This window comes from Morone saxatilis, unplaced genomic scaffold (genome assembly GCF_004916995.1).
Source record: "Morone saxatilis isolate NCDOM2014 unplaced genomic scaffold, NCSU_SB_2.0 Contig23, whole genome shotgun sequence".
Classification (NCBI taxonomy): Eukaryota; Metazoa; Chordata; class Actinopteri; family Moronidae; genus Morone; species Morone saxatilis.
The window spans coordinates 22,449,805-22,475,146 of NW_023339796.1; the positions used below are offsets into that span (position 1 = coordinate 22,449,805).

Genomic DNA, 25,342 nt, shown 5'->3' on the forward strand with positions numbered 1-25,342 from the left:
ATTCTTTAGGTCACAATTCGATTTGATATCAATTCGATTCAATATTAATTCAAATGCTTCAATATCGATTCAGTAATAAGTAGTAGTGTGTATACCATCTTCTTAAAACCCCCGTTTTCCACAACAACACTGTACGGTCGTAGGTCCTTACATATGAAGACGGCCACAGACTCCGTTTATCTTCATGTGCAGCGGGCAGAAGTTTGGTGGACACCCTACTTAACCTTTTGTCTATATTTCCTGTGTTCCGGGTTTAACTGGAATCCAAAATTGACTCCAAATCCCTGGTTTAACACACTGCGGCTACTGCTTCGGTTTGCATTGTTTATTTGTCTGGTCGAGTGCGGTCCGTCCATACAACACACAAATCACACAAAGGCTGTTGCTCCGCGCCCCCCACTGGCCAGGGCTGAATCGATCAGAGGATTTAATGAATCGATATTGTTTGGGAAACAAATATATTGCAATGCATTGATGAATCAATATTTGTACCCACCCCTAACATACACTAGGGCTGTGTATTGACAAGAATTTGGCCATAACATACTTATCACGATACAGGGGTTACAATTCAATGTGTTGTGATATATTGCGTTTTTTAAAATCTAATATTAGAAAAAGTATAAAAAACACAATATGCATCTCTTACATTTTCATTATCATATTATGAACTGTTTAAAACAATGCTTTTTTCCTTTTGTGAGGTTAAACGTCAAAATGACTTTGCATCTTGATACCATGATTGATAGCACAATTAATTTTTCATCTCATCCATTTGAATCTTTACATATTTGTGTCACAATTTATCTTTACATTCCTAGCTGACGTGTAAGCAAACTATTGAATGTTTACACATAAAACAGACAAGGAACATTAGGAATCATTTATTGTGTCTCTGGCAACGTCTCAAATGTCCGCGTCCAGTATTTGCTCTCATCTACCTCGGTTTTGGTCTTGAAATAAATACCTGGCTCTTTATCTGCTTCATGGCTTTTGGTGCTAGTCAGATGGTATTATTGAAGCCCACTGTATGCTGGTGAGGCAAAACCACAGAAGTATAGCTGCGGGCCATGAAAAACAATATGCCTGAAAGACACTAAAATGCATTGTAGAGCTAAAGGGGAAATGTTAGAGTTTGGTGAAAAATATGCATTTGTCACTTTGAAGCAACGCATTTCACATTATATTTATGTGACATTATTATCATTCGCTTGCATTGAATGTAAAAAATATTAAGTGTTAATGAAACACACACTTAATAGCTTACCTCCATATTGTTATATAACATCTTAAAAGATAATTAAAAACTGTATAAATGTATAATCCCCAAATGCATTTTGGCCCTAGTTTGCCCTATTAGGTAACATGTTGTATTTAGTGTACAGTGACGGTTTAATTTGAGTTTGAAAGGGGGACTTCATCAGTGACTTTCAAAGTGCTGAAAATTTAATCATTACAAACCAAATTACTCTGGTCTCCTTTTTGACCACTGTGCATGCAGATTTGCTGCATAAGTGGCCCATATCATGGTGTCATTTGTTAATGTCCTTGACTATGCAGATTAAGCAAACAACTTATGCAAATAGACCTCTACTTTTGCCAATTTAAATTAATATGAGCAAGTGAAACCCTCATTTTTATTCAGCCTCCAAATTCCTAATATGTTTGAAAAGGGATTTTTTATGTAAATGACTGATTAAAATGTATTTTTCATTTCATCATTTTTGCTTATCTTTCCATAACTCTGCTTGTTTGACTGAACTGACACAGTTTAATTTTAATTGTTTTTTTGTTTTTTTCATTCCACATTTCCACATAAACCTTATTATTCTACAGTTGTTTTGGACACACTTTTGCTTAGCATCTATTGATGACTTTTTTTTCATAATAATTAAACTGCAGGGATTTGCGCTGGCCTTGTATATCTCAAATGACAATTAAAAGGGAAAATAACTAAAATTCCAGATCGATTTGTGTCAGGGGAAGTGCAGTATGGGCAGAGAAGACAGCAGCATCTGTATGCACCTTGCTGGAGGGAGAATTCATCCACTTCTTTTGCTATAATTTTAAATGGGCATGTTATTTTCAAACTAAGAGGGATTCACTCTTTTCTTAAGGTCCGTCTCCAGTAGTAAATCACTGCTGTCTTTCTCCTATTTGAGCTGTCAGATTGACATTTTCGTAATCATTTTTGACATTTTCCCGATTGCACTGATTTTGATTTCAGTCCTAGCATCAGATTAGGTAAAAGGATGTGGTAAATTGCACACGCTGTACATGAAACATTATGGGCCCAATTAGAATCATTTTAGCATTTTATCTTATCTTTCCTGTCACTTCCTCTAAATTATGATTTCAGTAACCTTAAAAAAGCAAATCGTAGAATTAGATAAAAGAAATGGGTTAAATAAAACTGTCCAAAAAATATGCTCTCATTGCCTTTATTCACGGAGGAGAAATGGTCTGATATTCCAGCTGACAATCGCTGTCTCTCTTTCCTGTGTTTCCACGGGCTGTGTGCTTTTGACTTGCCTTGACTTTGATCTACATCCTGCTTCTTGGCAAGATTCTCTGACTCTGCTCTCGCCTTTTCCGCTCTCTCTTTGACTCTCTCCTTCTCGCTGTCTCTCTTTTTCTCCGGTTTCTGTCTGATTCTGTCTCTGTCCCGCCTGCTAACCTGTCTTCAGGGCAGGCTCAATGCCCTTCATCTGTCCATCTTGTGCCCGTGCCCAATCCTCTACGCCCACAGGTGCTGGTGTGGATGCAGCTGCAGCCCTGAATCCCACAAACCGGCTCATAAGTCATTAAAGTCAGAGAAAAAAGAGTAAAATGAAAGTGGTCATGTGACCTGACCCAGTCATCTGGCATCAGCGTTTCCTGGAGTACATATGAGCTGATATTCAAAGTCACAATCGACTTCTCCCTCCCATATTTCTACAGGCAGTGAGCAGAATTGTTTTCCTTATGGCTCAGAGTTTATAGATTAACTTACTTATATAAACCTTTTTTTCAACCTTGATTACCCTGGCCATAATTATTGCGATTCATGATATTATCACGATAATCTTTAAAATATACTCTAAATCTTACAGGATTCACTTTCATTTTGTTAAGAAACAAATATTTTTCTTGCATTACAGGTAGGACCTCATCTCCCTGTCGTTCTTTAGTTTGCAGTCCATAGTACGACCACACCTCAGGTTGAACATTTTTTAGTGGGGGATACAATGGGCAAGTCAAGCCTTTAGCCATGGTGACGGGCTTAGGATTTTGGTATGACTGGAAAGACATGGGCTCCCCCTTGTGGCAATTCATAAATAAATAAGAAATCAACACAGCATTGTATGCTAGTGAGCTAGACAGCTTTTTCAAGTCATTCATGTGAGTATGTTGACAATTATTATTATTATTATTATTATTATTATTATCCCGATAATGCAAATTAACCACGATATACTTATCCAAGTGTTTTTTTATCGCGATAAGCAATAATATCGTGTATTGTCCCTAGTATTTTATATGGTGTACAAAGCTCTTGCTGACCTTTCAATACTCCAGGATGTTACTGTGTGTGGCAAGCAATCATTCAGCATATAGATGGCAATAAAAACAAACAAAAAAACAAAATTTGTGTTACCTTTGTACAGAGCCGGGCTACCAGTTTCTGTGTGCTAAGCTAAGCTAATTGACTGCTGGCTCTAGCTACACATGGCATTCATCATACAGACACAAGTGTGATATTGAATGCATGTATTATTAGTAAAATATGGGAAGCATTGCTTTAGCAGTCTGGCCATGGACCTCAGTACTTTCAGTGGGGATACGGTTCACAGCTGCCGACCCTTGCTCTCATCCCACATGGCCTTAAATTACTAGAAATGAGCCAAGAGCCATGTTCTGAACTTCCCTGTACTTTGTCTCAAGGTGAAATGAGCGCACAGTAGCATGAGAGCTACTGTCATTTAAAAACACTGTAGGTGTTATTCACTAAATTGCATCTGCAACCTTTTTCATATTGTGCTGTTGGCATCGCGGCTGTGACTTTGATCTGTATTCTACTTGGCAAGATTCTCTGAATCTGTTCTCCCTCTGACTCTCTCTTTCTCTCTCTGCTTTTTCCTCCTCTCCCCTTTTTTTCTGTCTCTGCTCCAAATGCCACCCACTTCCCCTTAGGGCGGGATGATCGCCCTTCTGCTGTCCATCCTGTGCCTGGTCCTGATACTCTACACCCGCAGGCGCTGGTGTAAACGCCGCCGCATCCCTCAGCCCCAGAAGAGCGCCAGCGCCGAGGCAGCTAATGAGATCCACTACATCCCCTCAGTGCTGATGGGAGGCCAGGCCCGGGAGAGCTTGAGAAACTCCCGGGGTCAGGGGCCGAACTCCAGCGGCACCCTCAGCATCCGGGAGACACCAATTCTGGATGGGTACAAGCAGCACACCCTAAAAATAAACACATGCAGTAGCTGAAAGTAAACAGCTTGTGTAACTGAGACGAATGATTTGTGAATGTGGTTTATTATTCCACAGTTCACACTGGCAGCAAGGTTAGAATTGTTTGAAATTCACTACCTAGAGAGCAGCTGATATAATGCAACCAGCACACTTATTTCAAACTGTAGTAATCTGCAATGTGTTTTGAGGTTTACGATTGTAAGACTTACCATACCTTATCAGCAGTCCTGTCACACTTTGAAATCTTGGCTGCTTCATCAAGCACATTTCCCGCTTGTGATATTTATTCTAATTTAAATAAATCCAGATAATATAACACTAATTGATTTCTCCCTCATGCCCAGGTATGAGTACGACATTACCGACCTGCGTCACCATCTGCAGCGGGAGTGTATGAATGGTGGCGAGGAGTTTGCCAGCCAGGTCACCCGTACCCTGGACTCCCTCCAGGGCTGTAATGACAAGAATAATATGGACCTCACACCTGGTAAGTTGACTGACACACAAACAGACAGGTCAGAAAAGACAACAGCAAACAGCCTTAAAGGCCTAAAGTGTAGGCTTCTCAACGAGTGAGAGGGAGAGCAGCGGTGGTCAAGAGAGCTAGAGTGTGAATGAAGAGAGGGATCAGCAGTAGCGAGAAAAAAGCAAGAAAGTAGAAAGGAAAATCGTAAATATGCCTTTAAAGTGCCACAAATTAATATTTTTAATGTTAATAATGAATAAGATAACCTAGATCTAATGGAGGGGGTTACTTGTACTGACAAATTCACACTGCAGCTGGCAGGATTTTTCAGCTAAAAAAGCTCTGATAAAATGGCCAAAGACAATGCCGATAAAGTTAGCAACTGCTGAAAATGTCAGATTCCACCATATTTCCCTCAGGAGTTAGTGGAGAATAAACTTGAGCTAAAATAAAAGTGAATATTGGACTTTGTCAGGTCGCCTACCCCAAATGAATGCTAATGCTAATGCTCAGTACACCTTGTTTTTCTGCTTTGACATGTCATACTGTTTGCTGTGAGAAAGATTCGACACAGGGCTAGAAAATCCCCACCGTGTGAATGCAGATATTGCTCTTTATCTGCTGGATGTTTGCTAACACATTAGCCTTAAAACATGTCCTTTTTCATAGCAGCCATTTTTACATTAAACAGTAGGGTAACACATGCGTTACCATGTACTATTAAGTTCATTGTCCATCAGGTCAAACAGAGTCAGGGTGCTGCTGTTGTGCCTGTGAGCTCACTGGAAAGGCTCCCGCTACATTAAATCGGACAGAATCTTCATTAGTATCATTGGTAATACCTGTGTTTACCCTACTATTCCATGTCAAAATGGCTGCTGTGAAGAAGGTCTGTTAAAACAGCTGTAATGCTGTTACCATAATAGTGATATCTGTCTGGTAATGTTTTTGTGTGCATGCATGATTCATTTAGTGAGTAGATGATCTGACTGAACTTAGAACATCACTGGATTATTCTCATATTGACATTATTTTAAAACTGCACTTATCTATATTTTTTGTCAATAATGGATTAAATACCTTTGTGTAATATCAAAGATGTGAACCCACGTACAATCTTTCACCTAACTTTGCAGTTCCACTCAGCTTTACAGAGCATTTTAGCATCTATTAGCTCACTGTTTTGGTTTTACTGGCCGCATTGGTGTAGTCTCACTGCTCTTGTCAGCTGTTTTAACTCTGTAGGTCTGACCATAAGCACAACTCCAAATGAGTGCATTATTGCATTGTTCTACTGGATGTGTAATTAAAAACGTTTTACTTTTTTGTTCAATCACACAACTTTATGTGTCAGTGGTAGTTCTGCTGCCCTGAGACGGCCAAAAATAATCCATAATGGTATATGGTTGTTCATATCCTAACCACCTCTGTACTATTAATCTGAGATATGTTTACACAGTAATATTGTTAAATAATGCATTGTCAACATAAAGTTTGTTTAATCAACAATAATAATAATAATAATAATAATAATAATAATAATAAACTAGGTTGGGATACTAGGGGAGTTATGGGCTTCTTCTGTTGTGTTTATGACATTTTTCTAATCATTTTAAATTACAAACTAACTAGATTCTGTCAGTTATCTCATTAATAGCCTTATTGTTTTCCTCTTCCACAGCCATACATTTTTAATAAAAGCAAAGTAATCAGACAGTATGTCAAAAAGATGACATTTGCTAGTACTGAGGAGGATATATGCGTAAAAGATAGATGGCTTTCAAAGCAGGGAACAATATAATTACATTAACACAGTTATAATAATTGAAATAGTCAGCATGAAACCAAAGCTAATTGGATTTTTAATTAAATACCTTAACATGTGTTATTTTCTCATATAGGTGGGAAGTTATCATCAGAATGAATGTAGACCAAACGATAGAGGATGGAAATTTGAGTTTCACAAACATGAAGGCTTCAAACGCTTTATCAATGTAAAAGAAGAGACAGCAAAAACAAATGAGGCACTTATTCAGCAGTTTTCATAATCAGTGTAAGAACATTAGTTTTGTGACTGATGCGGTATAACTATAATCAAACTGCAGGTATTCTTTCAAAGAGTTTATTCCTCACACTTGAAACAACCCAAAGGTTTACGTTCCTGCCGAGAATGTGTTTTAGAAGATCTATTTTTCATAATCAGTGGACGCTGGAGTTGAAAACCACTTCCATGAGAATTACTCTATAAAGTGGAGAAGTTTAGATGCAGATATACCCTCTGAATTTCAATTAGCAGCACATTCACTGCTTGGATTCATCAAGAGATCCGTTATGGTGACGGCACTCACACGGTGTTCTCTTATAAAACCCAAACAACCCCACCCCAGAGGTGATGGAAAGGCAGTAATCCTGTGCATTATGCATTTAAAATTGTTAATGCAATGGACTGGAGAAATAGAAAAAGCAGACAGCAGGCCATGCATAGAATACTGAACAATATAAACAACTGGAGAGGTCACTCAGAAAATGGCATTGGAAATTTGGACTATAATAACAAAGATTTCAGTAAATATCTTTTGGCTGTCCTGACCTTTTGTCTTAGAATAATGGAATACTTATGAATACATAAACAAGTGAAATACAAATGTTACACATCTATATTGCTTCACTATACTGCACTAATGCAGTATTGGTTAGGGGTGTCAGAAAATATTGATACACTTAAGTAGCACGATATTTTGTTTTGTGATATTGTATTTGATTAGATTTTTGTGTTTGAACCCACAACCACTATATAGCAGTGTTGTAAATGTAAACTCAGGCCTATGATGTTGGATGTTACAGGGACTGTTATAAATATAAATGCAAGTCGCACTGTTCTGGTTGCATAACCAGTAAACTAGTTTCAACTTTTTATTTTATTTTATGCATATGGTGGTGTGTTTATAATATGACCATTTACCTAAAAATTTGATTAAAAAAATGAAATAACGAATACAGTGTATCCATCATGATACGTATCGTATTGCCAGATTCTTGTCCACAGCCCTAGTCTATGTGGAACCCCAGACATGAGATGGGTTACTTCAATTAGCAATCGCGTTTCTCTGCCAAGACTTTAAGTAGTGTTTACGTAGCGTTTCTTGTAATGTGTAGCAGATTTTTTAAACAGAAGATACTGTTAGCATCTAATTTTAAGCCAAAAGGTACCTTAAAATTAGCGACTATTTGCTTTCACACAGACCTCCCCCATGTCTGGGGACCCTAGTCTCTTCCAATTGGCCCGCAGACCTGGGGTCCCCAGATGTTAGGTCTACAGTTAGAAGACTCTCAAACCATTAGGATTTATCCTCTGGGGACTGACTGACAGATTAATATTGCCATCCTTAAAGCCATGCAGGTAACACTGCTAAAAATGTGTGTGGAGTGACTAATTGACACAAAACTCATATTTTCTTAGGGGGAATTATTCTTTTATGGATTCTGTCACTCAAATCATGTTCTACAATAATATTTTTTATGGTCTCCCTGGAACTTCATCTCTTAATATTTACCAAAATAGATAATTTCATCCTCCGAGACTTAAATGCCTTCTGTATATTCCCTTAATGAGTTTTAATTTCATGCCAGCTTTTCTCACTCTTTAATTTTTGCTGTTTGATTTCTCCCCCAGTAAACAACATGCTGGATGTATTTACTCAGCATAACTATACTTTATGCTCGCTACATTGTGATTTTAAAACCTCCTACATCCAGTCAAGAGCAACACGTCTTTCCAAGCGGCTGCTTTCTCATTTTAAAGAGAAAGCTTTTAGTCTACTCCCAGCTTTTATTTCCCCATGCTTGTAATTATATCCCACTTTTCCACAGTGAGTGACAACACCAAGCTGGCCCTAATGAACAAATACAAGGACAACATCATCGCCACAAGCCCCATCGACAGCAACCACCAGCAGAACACCCTGCTTCCTCACAACACCTCCACCAGCCAACGCAAGCGCCTCTCCAGCAACACCCGTGGTGAGTCACTCTCTCATAGATTTACCCTTTGACAGAGAATAGAACAAAATAGATCACAGCCGCTCCATGACTCTACCCACTACCAGCAGCAACAAGCAGTACACTGTGTAGCTACATTTTCAGTTCACAGTTTCAAACAAAATAGCATAAACAGCAATTTCTACAATACTTTGTTCATTCATTTTTAATTGTTCTCTGCTAGAAACACCTGGCGAGCCAAATTGGACCTAATGGCCTTACATACTATAACTTAGACCCCCAGGCAGCACTTTGGGCAGCCCTGCTCTTGACTGTATTCCTGATCAAATTGAACTGAATAGATCAAGACTGTCCAGCTTTAAAAAGGATTTTACTTTTTTTTCATGTAACAGGTGTGCAAGTCAAGCTGAAATCTGAATTATCACATTTTGTGTAAGGCAAAATATACTATCTAATTCAGTTCAATTCAGTTCAATTTTATTTGTATAGCAGCAATTCATAACAAAAGTTATCTCAGGACACTTTTCAAATACAGTAGGTCTAGACTGTACTCCTTATATTTACAGACAGTTCCCACCATGAGCAGACACTTAGAAATATTATGCAAGGCTTCCATTTTTCAAAAGAGGATGAAATAGTTTCTGGTCATACAAAAGTGCCTCAACACAGTAAGCTAACACTGACAGACTGTTAAAACTCACAGCACACAAGTAGTCCTACAACGTAGGCACTGCATATGTTACTCCATGATTCAAAGCATGACACAAAATAACACAGTGTGACAGAGTAATGATGGGACAGCTATAATCCCAGATTGGACTATGGGTAACAGCGTTTGCCAGCTGATTCAAACCAAAGTGGTAGTCAGTTCAAAACTGCATGTTAAGCAAATTATAGTACCAACATTGTCATTTATTAATAAGAAATTACACCAAATGGAGAACATCAGTATGTGGTCACAGATTATCTGTCTCATGTACTACTGTCGGGATACAGTGAAAGTTTCATCAAAAAAAGCCGAAAAGTTATTTTTATAAAAGGTACCTACTGCAGCTTTAATGCCAAGGCTCATTAATTACAATTTTGACCAAATTAGAACACAAGTATAAAAAACGATATATGCTTCAGTTTGACTTTTAGGTATATTTCCGTAAAAGAAATTAGTCTTTTATCTACAAATGTTTATCTCTTACAGCTACATAGCAAGCGAGAAATTACGGCGAGTCACTGAATGCCACCACACAGGTTTAATCATTGACAACATAATGAATGCCCTTTGGAAAACTCCCAAGGACCCTGAGACATTCTGTACTCATTGGACAAAGATTATCAAAGAATACGTTAAATTTAGGATACATTAGGTCCTTGCGGGACACTGAGGATAAACCCAGTGTTATAATCCATGTTATTCTGAGAGAACACCCTTTGAAGAAATGAATCAACAAAAATGTTTAGTGTGAATGTGGTTTGAATGTGAAACCTCAAAACATATATACCTCTTTGTTTATTGCAGTCTTTTTATTAACATTAATCAAACCCAATTCCTTTCCATTTCCCCATAAATATCCATCTGAAGTACTTTTTGTGCGTGATTCATTTGCACTCACCACTGTCTTCATCCCAAACTCCCATCTGTCCTCATGTTCACCTCTGCCAGCCCAGTGTGGGAGCTGTATGTAACAGTATGACAGTAGATTGAGGAATACAGGAAATGAAGAGAGGTTACAGAGGATGAAATGGAGAGACATTATCCCATTATGACAAACAAGAGAAAAGAAAGGCAGCGACATTTTCAAAATGTCATTTTGGACATTTTCAGTTGACCTCAGACCATAATTCACTTTCCTCCGCACTTTGCCGCACAGATGCTTTATTCTCAGCCCAATTAAAAACAATTCTGTGGTGTTAGTCGCTGTGGAGGCACTACAGAAAAACAAGGAGAACATAGCGCTGGGGTCTTCTCCAACTGTCAGGAAGGATTGTAATTGTATAGCTGCAACACGGGAGCACAAGCAAGGCATTCATCTGTGCCCATGTATGTATTCTCTCAATCATCCACTTTTATTATGTTGGTTATGCTGGTGGCGAACCCAACATGACTCTTGGGACATTTTGGTTTCTTGATTTAGAGGAAAACAGAGGTGTCTGTTCTTTCTTCCTGCCTGACCTTGACTGTTTCAGCACACACCTGCAGCCACTGTGGCTTTCCAGCGACGCAAGCTGAAATCAGAGAAACAGGGTGGAGGAAAACAACATTCAACCAAACCCTTTTATCAATAATAGAGGGTGAGAACAAAGAGTGAATGCCCCAAACACCCAACAGAAAGCGGTTGCGAGGGACCGTTGGCAGCTCTAAATGGCGGTGCTGGAATATTAAAAACTTCAGTGCCCAGAAATCCTATAACATGGTTTCAATGAACTGCAAACGACAGTGATGTTTACCTTCTCAGCCAGTCTGTGAGGCTTTAAACCGGAGTGATGAAAGAGTCAAAAGGTCTAAGGCCGTGTTCAGATGGTAGTGCTGCTTCAAAGAAAAAAGAAAACCCACCCTTCTCATTCATTTTAATGAGATCACTGTGTTGGCGCAGCAGGGATTCCGACACAAAGGGGTTTTGGTAAAAAACACGGTCGTCATGTTGTGATCTGGCAACATGCTACACTGGCCAATCAAATAGTTGCAAACACTCATGTCGAATTAATGCATAGTTCTTACACAGTTCAGGAGCACACATTCCCCCCAAAGCAAAACCAGCCAGATAATTACCCTCAGCCCCTCAGTTCTCACCATCGTTGAGGTTGACACTCAGCTGTTGCTTTATCCACACTTTTTGTTCGGTTCTTGCTTTGTTTAGAAGTGCAAACTGTTGTAGGTACAGGCAGAACTATACATTTTCACTGGTCATTCTCTGCCATTTGTGGTAGCTTTAGCAATATATGCCTGGCCGGCTTGTGGAAGACTCTGGTCATGTGCAATGAGTGCGCGGGCAAAGTGCGCGGAAGTAGACAGGCAGGTCGGACAAACAATAATTTAATTCAGTCTGAATGGGCTTATTGCAGGCCTTTGACTGCTACAGATACCAGATTTTTTTTTTTTTTGTCAGAACATTTGATTTATTGATTTCTGTCTGGCACAAGTTTGCCAACTAGCTCTTGAAGTAGCCTCTATGTAATCAAACTTCCACCACCACCTATTTCGCGAAGAAAATTGACCTGCTAAACTTGTACCCATCCACTGAGTGTCGGGCTCTAACAATGACCAGTTGGTTGGTTCAGACCAGTTTGGCTAAATTGGGGTGTAAGGGGCAGTGCGGCACAGGAGGGGCCACAAGCAGGGTTTGAGACTCTGGGCCTACAGCTTTTTCTGAGTTTTATTCATGCTCCTGTTATACACACAGGAGATGGACATAAGTTGTGAAAAATGCTCAAACACAGAGGCATGCTCGATGGGAAAACATTTTAGTTCATATTATGGCTGAGCAGTTTACAAATTTGGAATATGGAAGCTACAATACATATGCACATGAGTGTTTTTGATTGACTAAGCTGTGACTAATATTCTGTAATTTAGGAGGAATTCAGTTGTATACTCACATTTCGCTCCACAAAATCTCAGACTAGGACACTGTCTGACCACACTAGACTAAGTTGTCCATAGAAATTCAACACTTTATCATGGAAAAGCAAGGTAATGTTTCCACTTGGTATCTGGAGATCTTTGTTGGCCTAATACACCAAACCTTTGCCAAATAATGCTAAAGATCATATCTTTTACAGTCCATCACCAACATGAAAACATATCTACAGAGTGATCCAGAGGCTATAGGTCTCTGTGGCCTTCCTCAAGTAGTCCTTCTCCTGCGTCTTTATCTCCATCTTACTCTGACTGCTTCTCTGAGAGAGTCTGTAAGAGACAAACCCCTGATTTCCTTTGTTCTCACTAAGCCAGCCTACCCATTGACACTACAGCTCCGCCCTTAGAGAAAAGGAAAGGTCGCCTCCTAATTAATTCAGTAAGTTCTCTTTAATTTGAGAATGCAGAATAGGACGCAAGAAGGTAACAGAAGCAAAAAATCCCTGCACACTCATTATAATCTTTTTATCAGTTGTATCAGCTTGCTGTATGGAAATAGAAGGATTTGTTTCCGAATGCACACAGATACTACATACATCTACACACACGCAAACACACACACACACACACATTACTTTTTAAATTTCAGTGCTTCCGGGTGCAGGTTAGTATTCTCCAAAGCCAGCTGCATAGGAATGAGGCTGTCTAAGCAGGCAATTAGATCTGCTCCATGCAGTTTTGAGTCGCTGTTGTTGGTGTTTCCAGTCAACTATTTTCATCTTTGTCATAAAATATGCACAGACAGAGCTATTGTTGTCCTCAGTGGACATCTTCTGTGCATGTGTGAGGAGGAGGCAGGTAAGGTAATGACTCTTTCCATTTTTGCTGAAGATGCCCAAGTGCCTCTCTTCACTCCATATGTCAGCACATTTAATGGACTCCAGAGTTACCTCTAAAAGTACCAAACTTGCCAAATGGGACAAAACAATGTCAGAGGGAGTGAAAGGAGCTAGCGGCCCCGGGCCTACGGTGGCCCCCCTTCAGTATTTCATGATTATTATTGCTGAGCCGGTGTATAATTTATTTCTTATTAGTTGTGGACCATACAATATAATGAAGTTAATGATGTCTAAATCAGTGGACAAGTTATTGTTATGTCATTGTACTTCAGCCTACATAACATGAATGGTGATGATGGTGAACTAATTTAAACCACATTTTTACCAGACTTATGTCTCTAGGGTAGGTGGGGTTATTATAACTTTACACTGGGCACTGATTTTAATCCTGTCTGGGACTCGTCCATGGGTAATTTTTTCCACCCATGCCAGTAATAATTATAGCTGCAATTACCTACTGTTTTTCTGCGAAATCGCTGGTCCTCCTGTAATTTGAATCACCTCCAGAGCAACGTCCTTGTATTTTGAAGTGGGTTTTTTTTTTCATTTGAAGAGCTGCTTTCATTTTTTTTATGAGCTCACTGTGAAGTTTGACCTCTGTGTGGTGAAAACAGTGTAAGAAATGTTTTTGCTAATCTGATATATGGAAACATGCTAACACAAACAGAACTATTTGGGAGCCAGTGTGACGAAGTCAAAGCAGTCAGAAAGGCAAGACCCCGTAAAAGCTCTTAAAATGGGCTGTTGTAATGTCAGCATATAGACTGGCATTCTCTCTTGAGCCACGTTTTTTAGCCCAACTATTTATATTTGGCACCATTAAATGTATGCTGAATCAGCTATTAGCAGTCCCTGCTTTCAATGTACTTATGATGTACAGACATCTATTTCTAGATTACATTGATACTGAAGAAAACCTGATGGTTCTCAGGCAAACTCTAGATTAATAAGGTTTGTTCTATGATTTTTAAGATGACTTGTGGATGTTTATTCGTAATGGACATCGGAATTAAATATATACTAAAGAAGGTTGCTTTTTTCCCCCCTAAAAACTTTATTATGCTTAATAACTAATAACAAACAGGCATGATCAGTGGTTGTTAAGCATACCTAACAATGAATCCAAACAATGTAAGAGAAAAAAGAGAAAAGAAAAATAAACAACAACAAATAAATCTCAAACATAGATTAAATTAAATGAACTTAAAGATGGTTCAAATCAATATATAATGCAAGTAGTCTTAAGGCATTTCTCTTTTACAGTTTTTTTAAGGATTTAAAGAAAATGTTTAAGTCATTTATAAATGTCACAAAACTTGGAACAACTTTAAAAAGTCTACATTTCTGAATGTAAAATTAACATATAATGAAAATATTATTACATAACAATTCAATATCTTTGTTTAAAATAAAACCACTAACAACATTACAGTTGTAGATGTTCAGAGATTCAATATCTTGTTGATAAAATAAACATACATTTATATCTAAATTAAATCTTACTCTTTTTTATTTTTGGGAACATGGAAATGATAGGTCTCTAGTCCAAACTTTGTCCACTCTTAAAGACCTTTGAGATACAACATTTCTTTTAACAGGAAGAATACTGCAGTCATTTTGTGTCCAAAATGGGGCTTTAGTCTACCAAGTATGGCCTTTTTCACAGCAGACATTTTGAACTGACAGGGAATACAGAGGTGGAACTAATGTTATTCATTGCACTTGTGATTGTAGTCCATCACCGCTGAAGAAACAAGCGTTTTTGGCTAAAAAGCTTGTGCTTATTAGCATAAAAGATGAAATATTAACCAAAATGTTTTCAAGGTCAATAAATTGGATTACATTCTTGGTTCTGCATCGTTGTCAGCAAGAGAGGTGGAAGATGAGCCAGCTGGCAAGGAGCTAGCAAGGAGAGTCCACTGGCTAACATTAGAGGTAACTTTGAATTTGAATTTGCAGTGTTTGTTGGCTGCACTGGCTCTGGCTTCATCTATGTTTTATCTCCCTTGGCTCTGTTAAGGAAGTACTATTTGATAGTAAATTAATGTAGTTATACATGTGGCACCTACTGTGGTGTCGTCTTGGTCATATCCTAATGTTACATGTTTAATGGTGTAGGTTTTGAGCTGGACACTATTTCAGCTGAGGAACATGGTTATTGCTTGTCCAAATGGGGTTTTTCACAGCAGATATTCTGAGCTGTCGGGTCCATTTGCCTTCCCATTAAACCATGCACTACAGCAAGGCCCTGAAACTGATCAACTTAACTGGAATGCAATTAATGCAGTTATTAATGTAATAAGTATGAATTAAATTAGAAGCCTGTCATGCAACTGAAATATTTGTGCTACTTAAAAATGTGAATAAATTCCAGAAAGTATAGCTACATTTTATCTTTACATTTAATTTTTTTTTGTTATTTTCTCGGTTGGCGAAAACCTTAAAACTCATCTCTTTATCTCCTGTAGGGGGTCCTCTCTTGTCCGTGTAGGTTCTCTTTACCAAACTGCCTTTTTTGTCTCTTACACAATTCTGTATTGTTGTTTCCTCTTATGATTTTCTTTTGCGTTTGATGTTTCAATTAATTTTCTTAAATTTGTAAATTCATATTGCCTTGTTAATTAATACTGCTGGTAATGGCATTCAGGTTTTTGTCACATATTGTTAACCTTGCTGGTTTGGAAACTGTATGGAAAAGGTTTCAAAAATACTCAGGAGGTGAATAGATGAACCATCTGTCTAGGAATCTGATCAATGAACCATATAACGTATCAAACTCTCATTGAAGTCAGTCGGGAGAGTGAAGATATCTTTTCCCTGGAGAAAGGCATTCAGTGCCGTTCTTTGCTCTTCTTTCACTGAAGAAATACTCTCCAGTTCTGATATAACTGATGCTAGCTGCATCTACGCTAACCTCTTTAGCAGCCAACGTTGTTTTTGAGCAGTCACTTCCCACACACGTCGTCACACACACTTAGCGTAAATCCACGCCCATAGCTCATGTCGTAGCAGCCAGTTGTTCCTCATAGTTCACTGATTGGTCCGGTACCACTGTGGTTTGGATAGAGCATATAGCTTGAAGCCTGGCCAGATGGATTCTTGTGTGATCTTCCCTGAGCCCATAAGCCTCATGAGGGTAACATTTTGTTTTTATATGCTATTCTTGATATAAGTGCTGTTGTTGTTTCTGTTGCTGTGGCATCCTTATACTCTTGAATTGTTTGTTTATATGCTCACTATCAGGATAGATTGTTATTCTGGTGCCATTACCCTCTCTCTTACTCGACTCTAGCACCCTTCCATGTTTATAGAGTTGTGGAGCACTGGACATAATAACTTTTTTTTGGTTTATAAGAGGTACTTGTGCCTGCTGTGCATGCTGAGTTGCGGGTGAACACCCTGCAGTGAATATTTAGAGGGGCTTGTCTTGCTTTCATGGCAGCGTTCAGCACAGCACCTTTTGGCTCCTGTTTAAAAGCGAAGGCTGACAAATACCTGCTGTGTGAGATTTAGTCTTAATTCCTCAGGAGACACTTTTATTTTCTTCTGTGAGCTAGGCGGGGACACACAATTATATTTCAAGTGCTGTCTTGGTAGAAGTGTTAAAGAAATTGTACAGGTCCCTTCTCCTATGATGCAACTAAACTACATGTAACCCGTGGGCCCAGTCATACTGTGGACTTGTTTTTTTGTAAATCATTTAAAAAAAACCTTTACACAAATTGGACGTTTTCAAACTTTGTAGTAAACCTTCATAGTCAGGTACGAATATCACCTTTTGATATAAAAAAAAAAAAAAATAATTCCGACTTTGATCTTCTGCTATAAATGTTATTTCAGTAAATTTCCGCTGTGGCTCTCTCTGTGATAGGTCAGCTTGCACTCACCTTAGAAGCTGGATGGTACATTTTCTCTTAACTCCCTCCGAAAATACTTTTCTTCTAGTTTATCAGAGAGAGAGACATGCTGTTTGCACTTTGAACCACTTTAAGTTATTCTAGTGTAGTACTATTACAATGTAGCCAACACCTCTTTTATGTTCGCTCCTCTCTGAAGCTTGTACAGCCTCAAAGCTGTCCTTGACAGCTCTGCACTGTTCAGGTGCTTAGAAAGCCACTTAAAAGGTTCATTTCTTGTAGTTGCAAACTTGAAAAGTCTAATGAAATATCTCAACAGGTGGTTTAGTTGGGTTGATCTCATCATAAGCGTTACAGGTTACAATTACTTCTCACAGATCTGACCCAAGGACACAGAGACAAATTGGCTGAAAATTACACGTCTACATTGATTTTCAGCCGTATTGTCTCATTTTTCTACAAACACAAAAACATCAGTTTGTACTGTAAAATTGCATAACAATTTTTTACATAGTTCTTTGATGTAGTGGTGGGGATGGGAAAGTCAGTGATATGTGATAACAGTTTTTTGAGATTCCTGGCTTTTTATTTATTCAGCAACAAGACTTAGCTCAAACAGAACTAAGCTGTAGTTGGTGTGAATGTCGATTGTTGAATTCGTAAAGTTACAGAAATGGACAAACACCACCTTCCCAGGTCCGATGTGGGAATGGTGTGGAGGGGGAGGGGATGTCAAAAGGTGTCTGGCAGCTATTCATGACAATCCATCCAATGGCTGTTGAGACATTACACTAGAAAACGAAAATGTGATCATTAATGTACAAAACTTCATCTAAAATCAACAGTTATTATATTTCAATCTAGATCAAAGTTATAGACTCGCAGACGGACAGTCTGTATATTGAACACTTTTCCACTTTTAACCATTGGTTGAACATTGAAGTCAGACTCTGGGCACTCATGGGCCCAACTGCAAATTAGAAAGCAAATGCTTACTGAAACTTGCTGAAAAAGTCTCACCATTAGGCGATGGTTTTCTACATTAAAGGACTGTTTTGATTAAAGATGATTATACATGCTCTCACGTGGATTTGGACTTGTTCAGAAGGATGCAGTCACTTATCAATTTGAAGTGAAAACATCATTGTCTGTGTTTTGTTTGCCTATAGATTACGCCTAAAATGTCCCAGTTTTACAAATGTGTTTTTATCTCCTGTCATCGATCCTGCCTGCCTGGATGTGACAGTTTCTTAATATTGGGTGATTTTTAATATCCACGTTTGTTGCTCTGACATTTTTGTCTTGGTGTTCTTTTGCTTGGTTAATGTCTTCAGCCGAGTCTGATCTCTCACTGGGCCCACTCAGTCTAAAGGACACACTCTTACATGATCTGTATCCCAAATCAGGGCCACCTACTTTAAAGTCTGCATCACCTCATCACTGAAGATATTTGAACAGACTGCCCTATTCCAAAGTTTTAGTCAACTGTGGCCAAGAGCCATGCCCTTCTTTTTACAGAATTTGAAAGATACAGCTACTCCTTGTGATCCTTGGTATCCCACAATCCATTCAAGTGAAGTTTGAGAATATCAGACTAAATCATATTTACCATTTGATTACCATAGGTAGTTGTTGCTTTGTTGTATTGTATGCTGCCATCAAATGGAACTCATGAGCTTGTGGTTACTACATGGGAAGTTGTCTACATGAACTGATGAACTCTGAGCTTTCAGAAAATATCTACTTACAAGGTTGTGAATAGCACATGAGAGGGCTGTTCATATTGACTCTTCTTGTTAACACAGTAAACACAATCCCATTTTAGGGCAGCAAACTTAGGTACCATGGTGATTGCTGCATCTTGCTGTTATATTCACCATTTTGTTGGCCGCATTTCTGCTAGTAAATACTTTTAGCCTTCCTGCTTTTATTTTATCATTATTTTTTGTTCTTTGTGGAACCAGAGTGTCTTTTCATGCCTGTCAAGGCTATATTGTCATATGCTACATTGTGGATTGAACTGGGTCATATGGATAGTGTATTTAATGGCATATCAACAAATGTACAGTGCTTAGTAAGTGTGTCCATTTCTGCCTCCCAAAGACTAACATGCTCTATTATACATTGTATAAATACACATACAAAGGCCTCTGGGTGCTCAGTACTGTCAGAATGAAGTCTTTTAAAAGCAGAGGATAACATGTCTCCATCTCCCTATACTTTGCCAACCTCTTTATAGGAAACCCTGCACAATGTCACTTTCTACAGTGGCAAGAGGAAATTTAAATTATGTTTGTACAACAAAGGTGGCAGAACATCCAGACACGCATTTGTGCTAACACTACTTAATTGCATTTAATTTTGAGGGCACAAGGCCTGTATATTGTATAGGCTATAATTTAATTACAAGACTGCAGGTTCAGTTAAATGATCTCATTTAGTTTTATTTGTTGTTAGATAAGACTAAGTGGCTTGCCTGCTCAGCTTGCACCGAAATGATCAAAACAGAATATATAGTGTATATGCACACATTGCGAGTTAGTTTATTACAAGATAGTTATGTATCTGTGCATCTGGCTCCAGATCAGCTTATTCATTACCTGCTAAAACCAAAACACCTGCATTGTGTTTGAAACCCAATCTGATAAAACTTTGAATAAATAAATGTTTTATTTCCACATTAGTGGTACGGCGCTAGGCATTGCAATGTCAATCTATGGATTGCTCAGTTCACCACTTTGGTCCAGACTTAAATATCTCAGATTATACAGACATTCATTGTCCCCAGATGAAAATGAAGCTCACTGACTTTAATGCATCGAATAACTTTGGTGATCCTCTGATTTATGTTTGACACAAGAATTAAACAGATTCCCACTGAAAGTTTTGATTTATAGTTGCTGGTATCGTGTTTGACCCGTTGACTAGACATTATGGATCGGGATCATTAATCTTTATTGATATTGATACCATTTTAGACACTGCTGAACAGTCTTTATCGATACATATGAGCAGCTGTACAGGTGCATTTGTTGTGATTACATTACTTATGATAAGAAAGTAGTAAGTCGACAACTTCCCTAACATAGCCACAACATCAAGGAAGTGCAGCAACAAAAGTCAGAGCAAGTCAGCTAATTTTACGGACTAGTCGAACAGCAAGAAGGTCAGCTCGCCGCCTGTCTGCAGCCTTTTATTTCACCAAGCTCTCACCAACGACACGAAAAGCATGTCCCAGATTTACTTTTGCCTGGCAGCTTCACTCTACCTTTTCTCTTTTTGCTTCCTCTGTCATCCTCTTAGGTGTCTTTGCCTCTGCCATTAGCTATGTCCACAGAAGCTGCTGAGCCCGGCCGGTTACATTGACCATTGGCCCCGCTCCGGGTTGTGGCACAACCAGCATGACATTACGGCAGCATTCCTTCCACTGTCCCAGACCTGAAAACTTACACACTTGCTCCGACCCGAGACCAAAAGTTATGTAGTGCAAGAACAGGGTATATATAATGTTACTTAAATGTTGTCTTCACTATCAGCAGTCTCTATTGTCATCCAGAACTGTGACAGTGACTCCTAAATACACTATAAACCTAGCTTGAGTCTTAGTTAAAATAGTTGGCTCTGACTGTTTTCTGTCTTTTCTTTCTGTGTTTTAGTTAATTTTATCCTCATCCAGCTTTAGTGTATATAATAGAACATGCTGGTCTGAGAGACTGAGGCAGCAATACAACGACCAAAACTAAAACATGACAAATACAAAATCAAAATCATTTAAAATGAAATGAATTTGTTTTTCAAATGGAGACTGTAGTGTAGTAAGACACCTCTTTTTTTTCTTCAAACTTTATCAAAATGTGCCTGCATGATGGATATTTAACTAAAGTTTCCTTATTCATTCTCATTTTTAACTTATTGGAACATATTGTCTGCTTGAAGAAGTGGCTCTGTTTTCCCTATCACTGCATGAAGATGTTATTTGTCTTCATTTAACTTCACAGAGTTTTAATGGCACGCTGAATACTGTTCCAGGGGACTTTGTTCCCTGCCAGTAAACATTTCTGGGGGGAAATTGTGCAGTGAATATTGCTTTATTATTAAATCAGTCGTGTGAAATGCTGAAACAATGGTGTCATCAAAAAAGCCTTCCCACTTGTGAAGTAGAGCAACGCCAACATCTGTGCTGTCAGATAGTCATGGCTGCCAATAATATTTACACTGCGCATTCATATCTTCAGTGCATATTGTTCTAAAACCAACAATATGAAAAGCTGATGAAGCCTCTGTCATGAAAAAGTCCTTCTCAGTTTGTCACATTGACATTGCTGCCAACAGTGTTTTCATCCCACCATTTTTTTTTTTTTTTTGGAGGGATCGTCTCTAGTTTAATCAAATGCTGCGTCTTGGTTGGGGATTTTTAAAGCTCTTGTCACTGAGCAACGTTAGCATGAATTTTATTTCAGTCCACATACATCCCGCTGAGGCAGCAAATCTTTGCTGCTTTGATGGATTTTCCCCTCACTTTGTGATTCGCAATCCGCTAACACTTGTAAGACAAGCTTCAATACATGCACTCTAAATATAGCTAATGCCTCTGCTAAAACACACTCAGCTGAAATGCATTATAGACACATTATATTGTAAGAGCAGTTTGTTTATCAAGCTGTTTTGTTCCTATATCAGCCCTCATCCTTAAGATATTGTCGCTTTAAATGACAGACCAAACAGGCTCTATTCACTGCTGATTTTTGCCATTTTCTACTTAGAAGAGAGGGACATTTGCTATCTCACCAAAATTCAAAATGCAGAAAATGGTATGAATGGCATTATCTTCCCAAACAACTGGAAAACACATTTCACATGAATTGCAATATAAAAAAAGGTAAAAGCAAACAGATACACAAAAAACAGGAGTCATGTTGTCCAGCAAAAGACCACAGCCAGATATGTGTTCTGTGTGTTTAGCTGTTAATCTTCATGTTTTCTATCTCACATACTGCATATATGTCATCCATCGTTTTCCATCTATACTTTTTTAAATTGATTCCCTTTTGCAACCTCCCCAATGTCCCCCCATTTCCCCTTAAATATTTCTATAATACACAAGTAACAAAATATCAGATCAAACATACAGGACTGCCACCTGTTGTCACCACAAAGCTGTGTTGAGCTGCCAGAGATCGAAAGATACTGTCCACGATGTTCAGTATATATAGTAAAATAAATATTCCTGGTACTTCTGAAACAGAAAATTATTCATTTGAATGTGAGGATTGCAGCTTTTTTCAGTTTTAGGTCATTGCATATGCATATTTTTGAGTTTGATTGTCTGTTGATCGGACAGGGCAATTTTATAGATAAAACAAAGTAAAAATAATTAACGGTTGATATATAATGAAATTATAATGTAAATAAAAAAAAATGTATGTATGTGCATATATATATATATATATATATGTATATAAGAATACATTTTTAGTCTGCAACAATTGGTGACATAATATCCATAGATCATATTAAATCATGGTTCATGTCTACTGCTATAAAGGCAAGTTAAAACATACATTGATTGAATGAAAAATACAATATACATTATATTATTGGTTTCATGATATATATTGCTGACCTGGCAACCAGAACTCTGCTGTAAAAGGGGAAATTTTAAATTCTGAAGAAATGTCACACAATAAAGGCATTATTGCGGGAGCAAATAGATACAGAGCGGACACATGGACAAAGATCATAAATCAAACTGGCAAGGTTTAAAAGAGTTGGTATGATTGGATAAACCAAGCACACCGTGCAGCACTCATATTTAAAGTTCACTGCACTTTTTTGAGCCGTTAATTTATGCTTTGTTTAGATATTTCTGTATCAAGAGATGAAGGACCTGTGTTTCCATGGAAACTCCAGGGAAAAGTACCAACACCATTATAAGGCACTGTTTATGCTTCACAGTGCAGCGTTATTGATCTGTGACAGCAACATTTTAGAGAGATATAAAGTGTTATTCTGATCAACTTGTGTTTTGCCATATATGCCAAATCCAATAGCAGTTGTACATTTATATAGTATTACTTCAAAGTTACAATAAAACAGCATTATTAAAAGCAGTGTGACCATTTCGTAAAGAAGCAGCAACAATAAATCTGATGTCAGTGCTCTTCCGCAGTTGAACTTTTAAATTCTCAGGGCTGGCTACAAATAATGCTGCTTTCTTTTGTGGAGAAGTTTATACAGTGGCAGACAAGGGTTACATAAAAGTGAATGGAGCATGCAGCTAATATGATACAGTAGCTTCCTCCATTTCAAGATCAGCACTGTTAACACATTTCAGTTGGTCGATTGCGTGAATTTGCATGTCAAAGGTCACCAGGGTTGAACTCTTAAAAGCAGATTCACTGACTTTGACGATTCCCCTGAAAGGTGTACATTCTGGTTTTAAAAATGAGCTGTTTTTAAATGCTGATGTGACCGAGTTCTTGACCACACAGATCAGTCTCAAATGTGTCCAAAACAAATTAAGTTAAAATGATGAAGAGAAAATTTGTGTTTTGGTTCACCCAAATTTGAACTAAAACAAGTTCTGTAATGTTAAATAAAGATCCGCTCTTTGTACCTCAAGGAGCACTTTCATTGCTGATTCTGTGTGCAGTACCTAATGCATGGCTTAGTCTTTACTAGTTCTAATACAAGATGTTATGGCTGAGCTTCTTTTAGTCCACTGAAGGATCTAATAATTAATGCACTCTAGTTGGATGAGTAAAAACGAAATGATGTCCACAATGTTACATCAGTGAGCTGATAGGGGGTGTGTGTGGGGAGGGGGGGTTGTTTTCAAGCTTTTCTTTAATGTATGATACCGTGAACTTTCTGCTTGGCTTCCCTCTCCATTAGCCTACATTTCAATTATTGATTGAAGAAAACTTTTATGCTCTGATCTTTTTCCACGAGTCCAGCAGTGGCTTCATCTTGCGTTCAGCCTTCCCCTGTGAGGCCAACCTGAGGACAAACTCCCCACTGTTGGAACGTTTTTTTTTTCTCACCCCCATTGTAGGTGTATATTTTTTATTTCTTTATGTGTGAATCCAACAGCGGGTTCAACTTTCTTGAACCCAGACGGGGACTCTGGGACGGAGGCAGACAGCGAGCCTCAGCTGGCCTTTTACACCGACCCAAACCGCAGTCGCCGCCGGAGTCGAGGTATGAGAAATGGTAACGCCAACAGCGCGTGGGGCTCAGGGGGTAAGGAGGACTCATACACCTACAGACAGTTTATCCCGCCGTTTGATGGTAGTACCATCGCCACGACGCATGACACGTAACCTTTGCAGTGCATATAGCCGATGGATGACTCCAGTGTTGTGTGTGCTCATGATTCTGACTCCTAAAGGAAATATTGTACATAGAGTATGTTGTGTGTATACATAAGTGTGTGTAGAATGTTTTAACAGTGGTTGTGAGCATGTCACACTGATCTCGGTGCATCTGCATACAATCTTGTTGACTGAACTTAAACAAGACGATGAGATCAGAGGTTTTAAGCGGGTGAATATTTTGATATCGATTGCACCTTGCGACATGAAACACACTATTTTTTGAAATAATATTACACACAAATATTATTTCTGAGGAGGATCCTGTGAAAATGCTGTCAAAGTGACGTGGTGCAGCATGCTTTATCTGTCCGCATGCCATGTCCTTGCAGCTTTGATGTACAGTAATGGGGTGTGGAAGAGAGACATTGGGAAAACATAAAGGAAAGAAATAAAAAGACAATGCCCTCAAAATAATAGCTGCTGTCAGAAGGCGTTACAAGCCTTTACAACGCCTCCAAGCCAATTATTCCTCCGTCATGTGCACAGGTGTCACAAACACGGCGAAGCCTCCAGAAGTGTAGCCAACACCTTTAATTAGAGCGAGGCTTAAGAATAGAACAAAGCTGTTGCAACACTGCTCCAACTATGTTGTTTAGATCCAAAGGAAAGGATGATTCATGAGGCATGACAGAAGTGTTTCTGCAAGTCAGACGAATGATGAGAGGAAGGATGAGAATATTGAAATATGACACTTTTTAATGTAATAGCCAAATGTACAAATA

At 38.5% G+C, this 25,342-nt stretch overlaps 1 protein-coding gene across 1 annotated transcript in view; it reads left to right on the top strand.

Annotated features, from left to right (window-relative positions):
- The window catches only part of astn1 (astrotactin 1), a 374,129-nt gene that overhangs the window by 77,512 nt on the left and 271,275 nt on the right, over nucleotides 1–25,342 (top strand). The window contains exons 3-6 of the mRNA XM_035669982.1: nucleotides 4,174–4,424; nucleotides 4,797–4,939; nucleotides 8,789–8,938; nucleotides 24,337–24,486. Coding sequence (XP_035525875.1) covers nucleotides 4,174–4,424; nucleotides 4,797–4,939; nucleotides 8,789–8,938; nucleotides 24,337–24,486 — 694 coding nt within the window. The remainder of the gene's footprint in view (nucleotides 1–4,173; nucleotides 4,425–4,796; nucleotides 4,940–8,788; nucleotides 8,939–24,336; nucleotides 24,487–25,342) is intronic.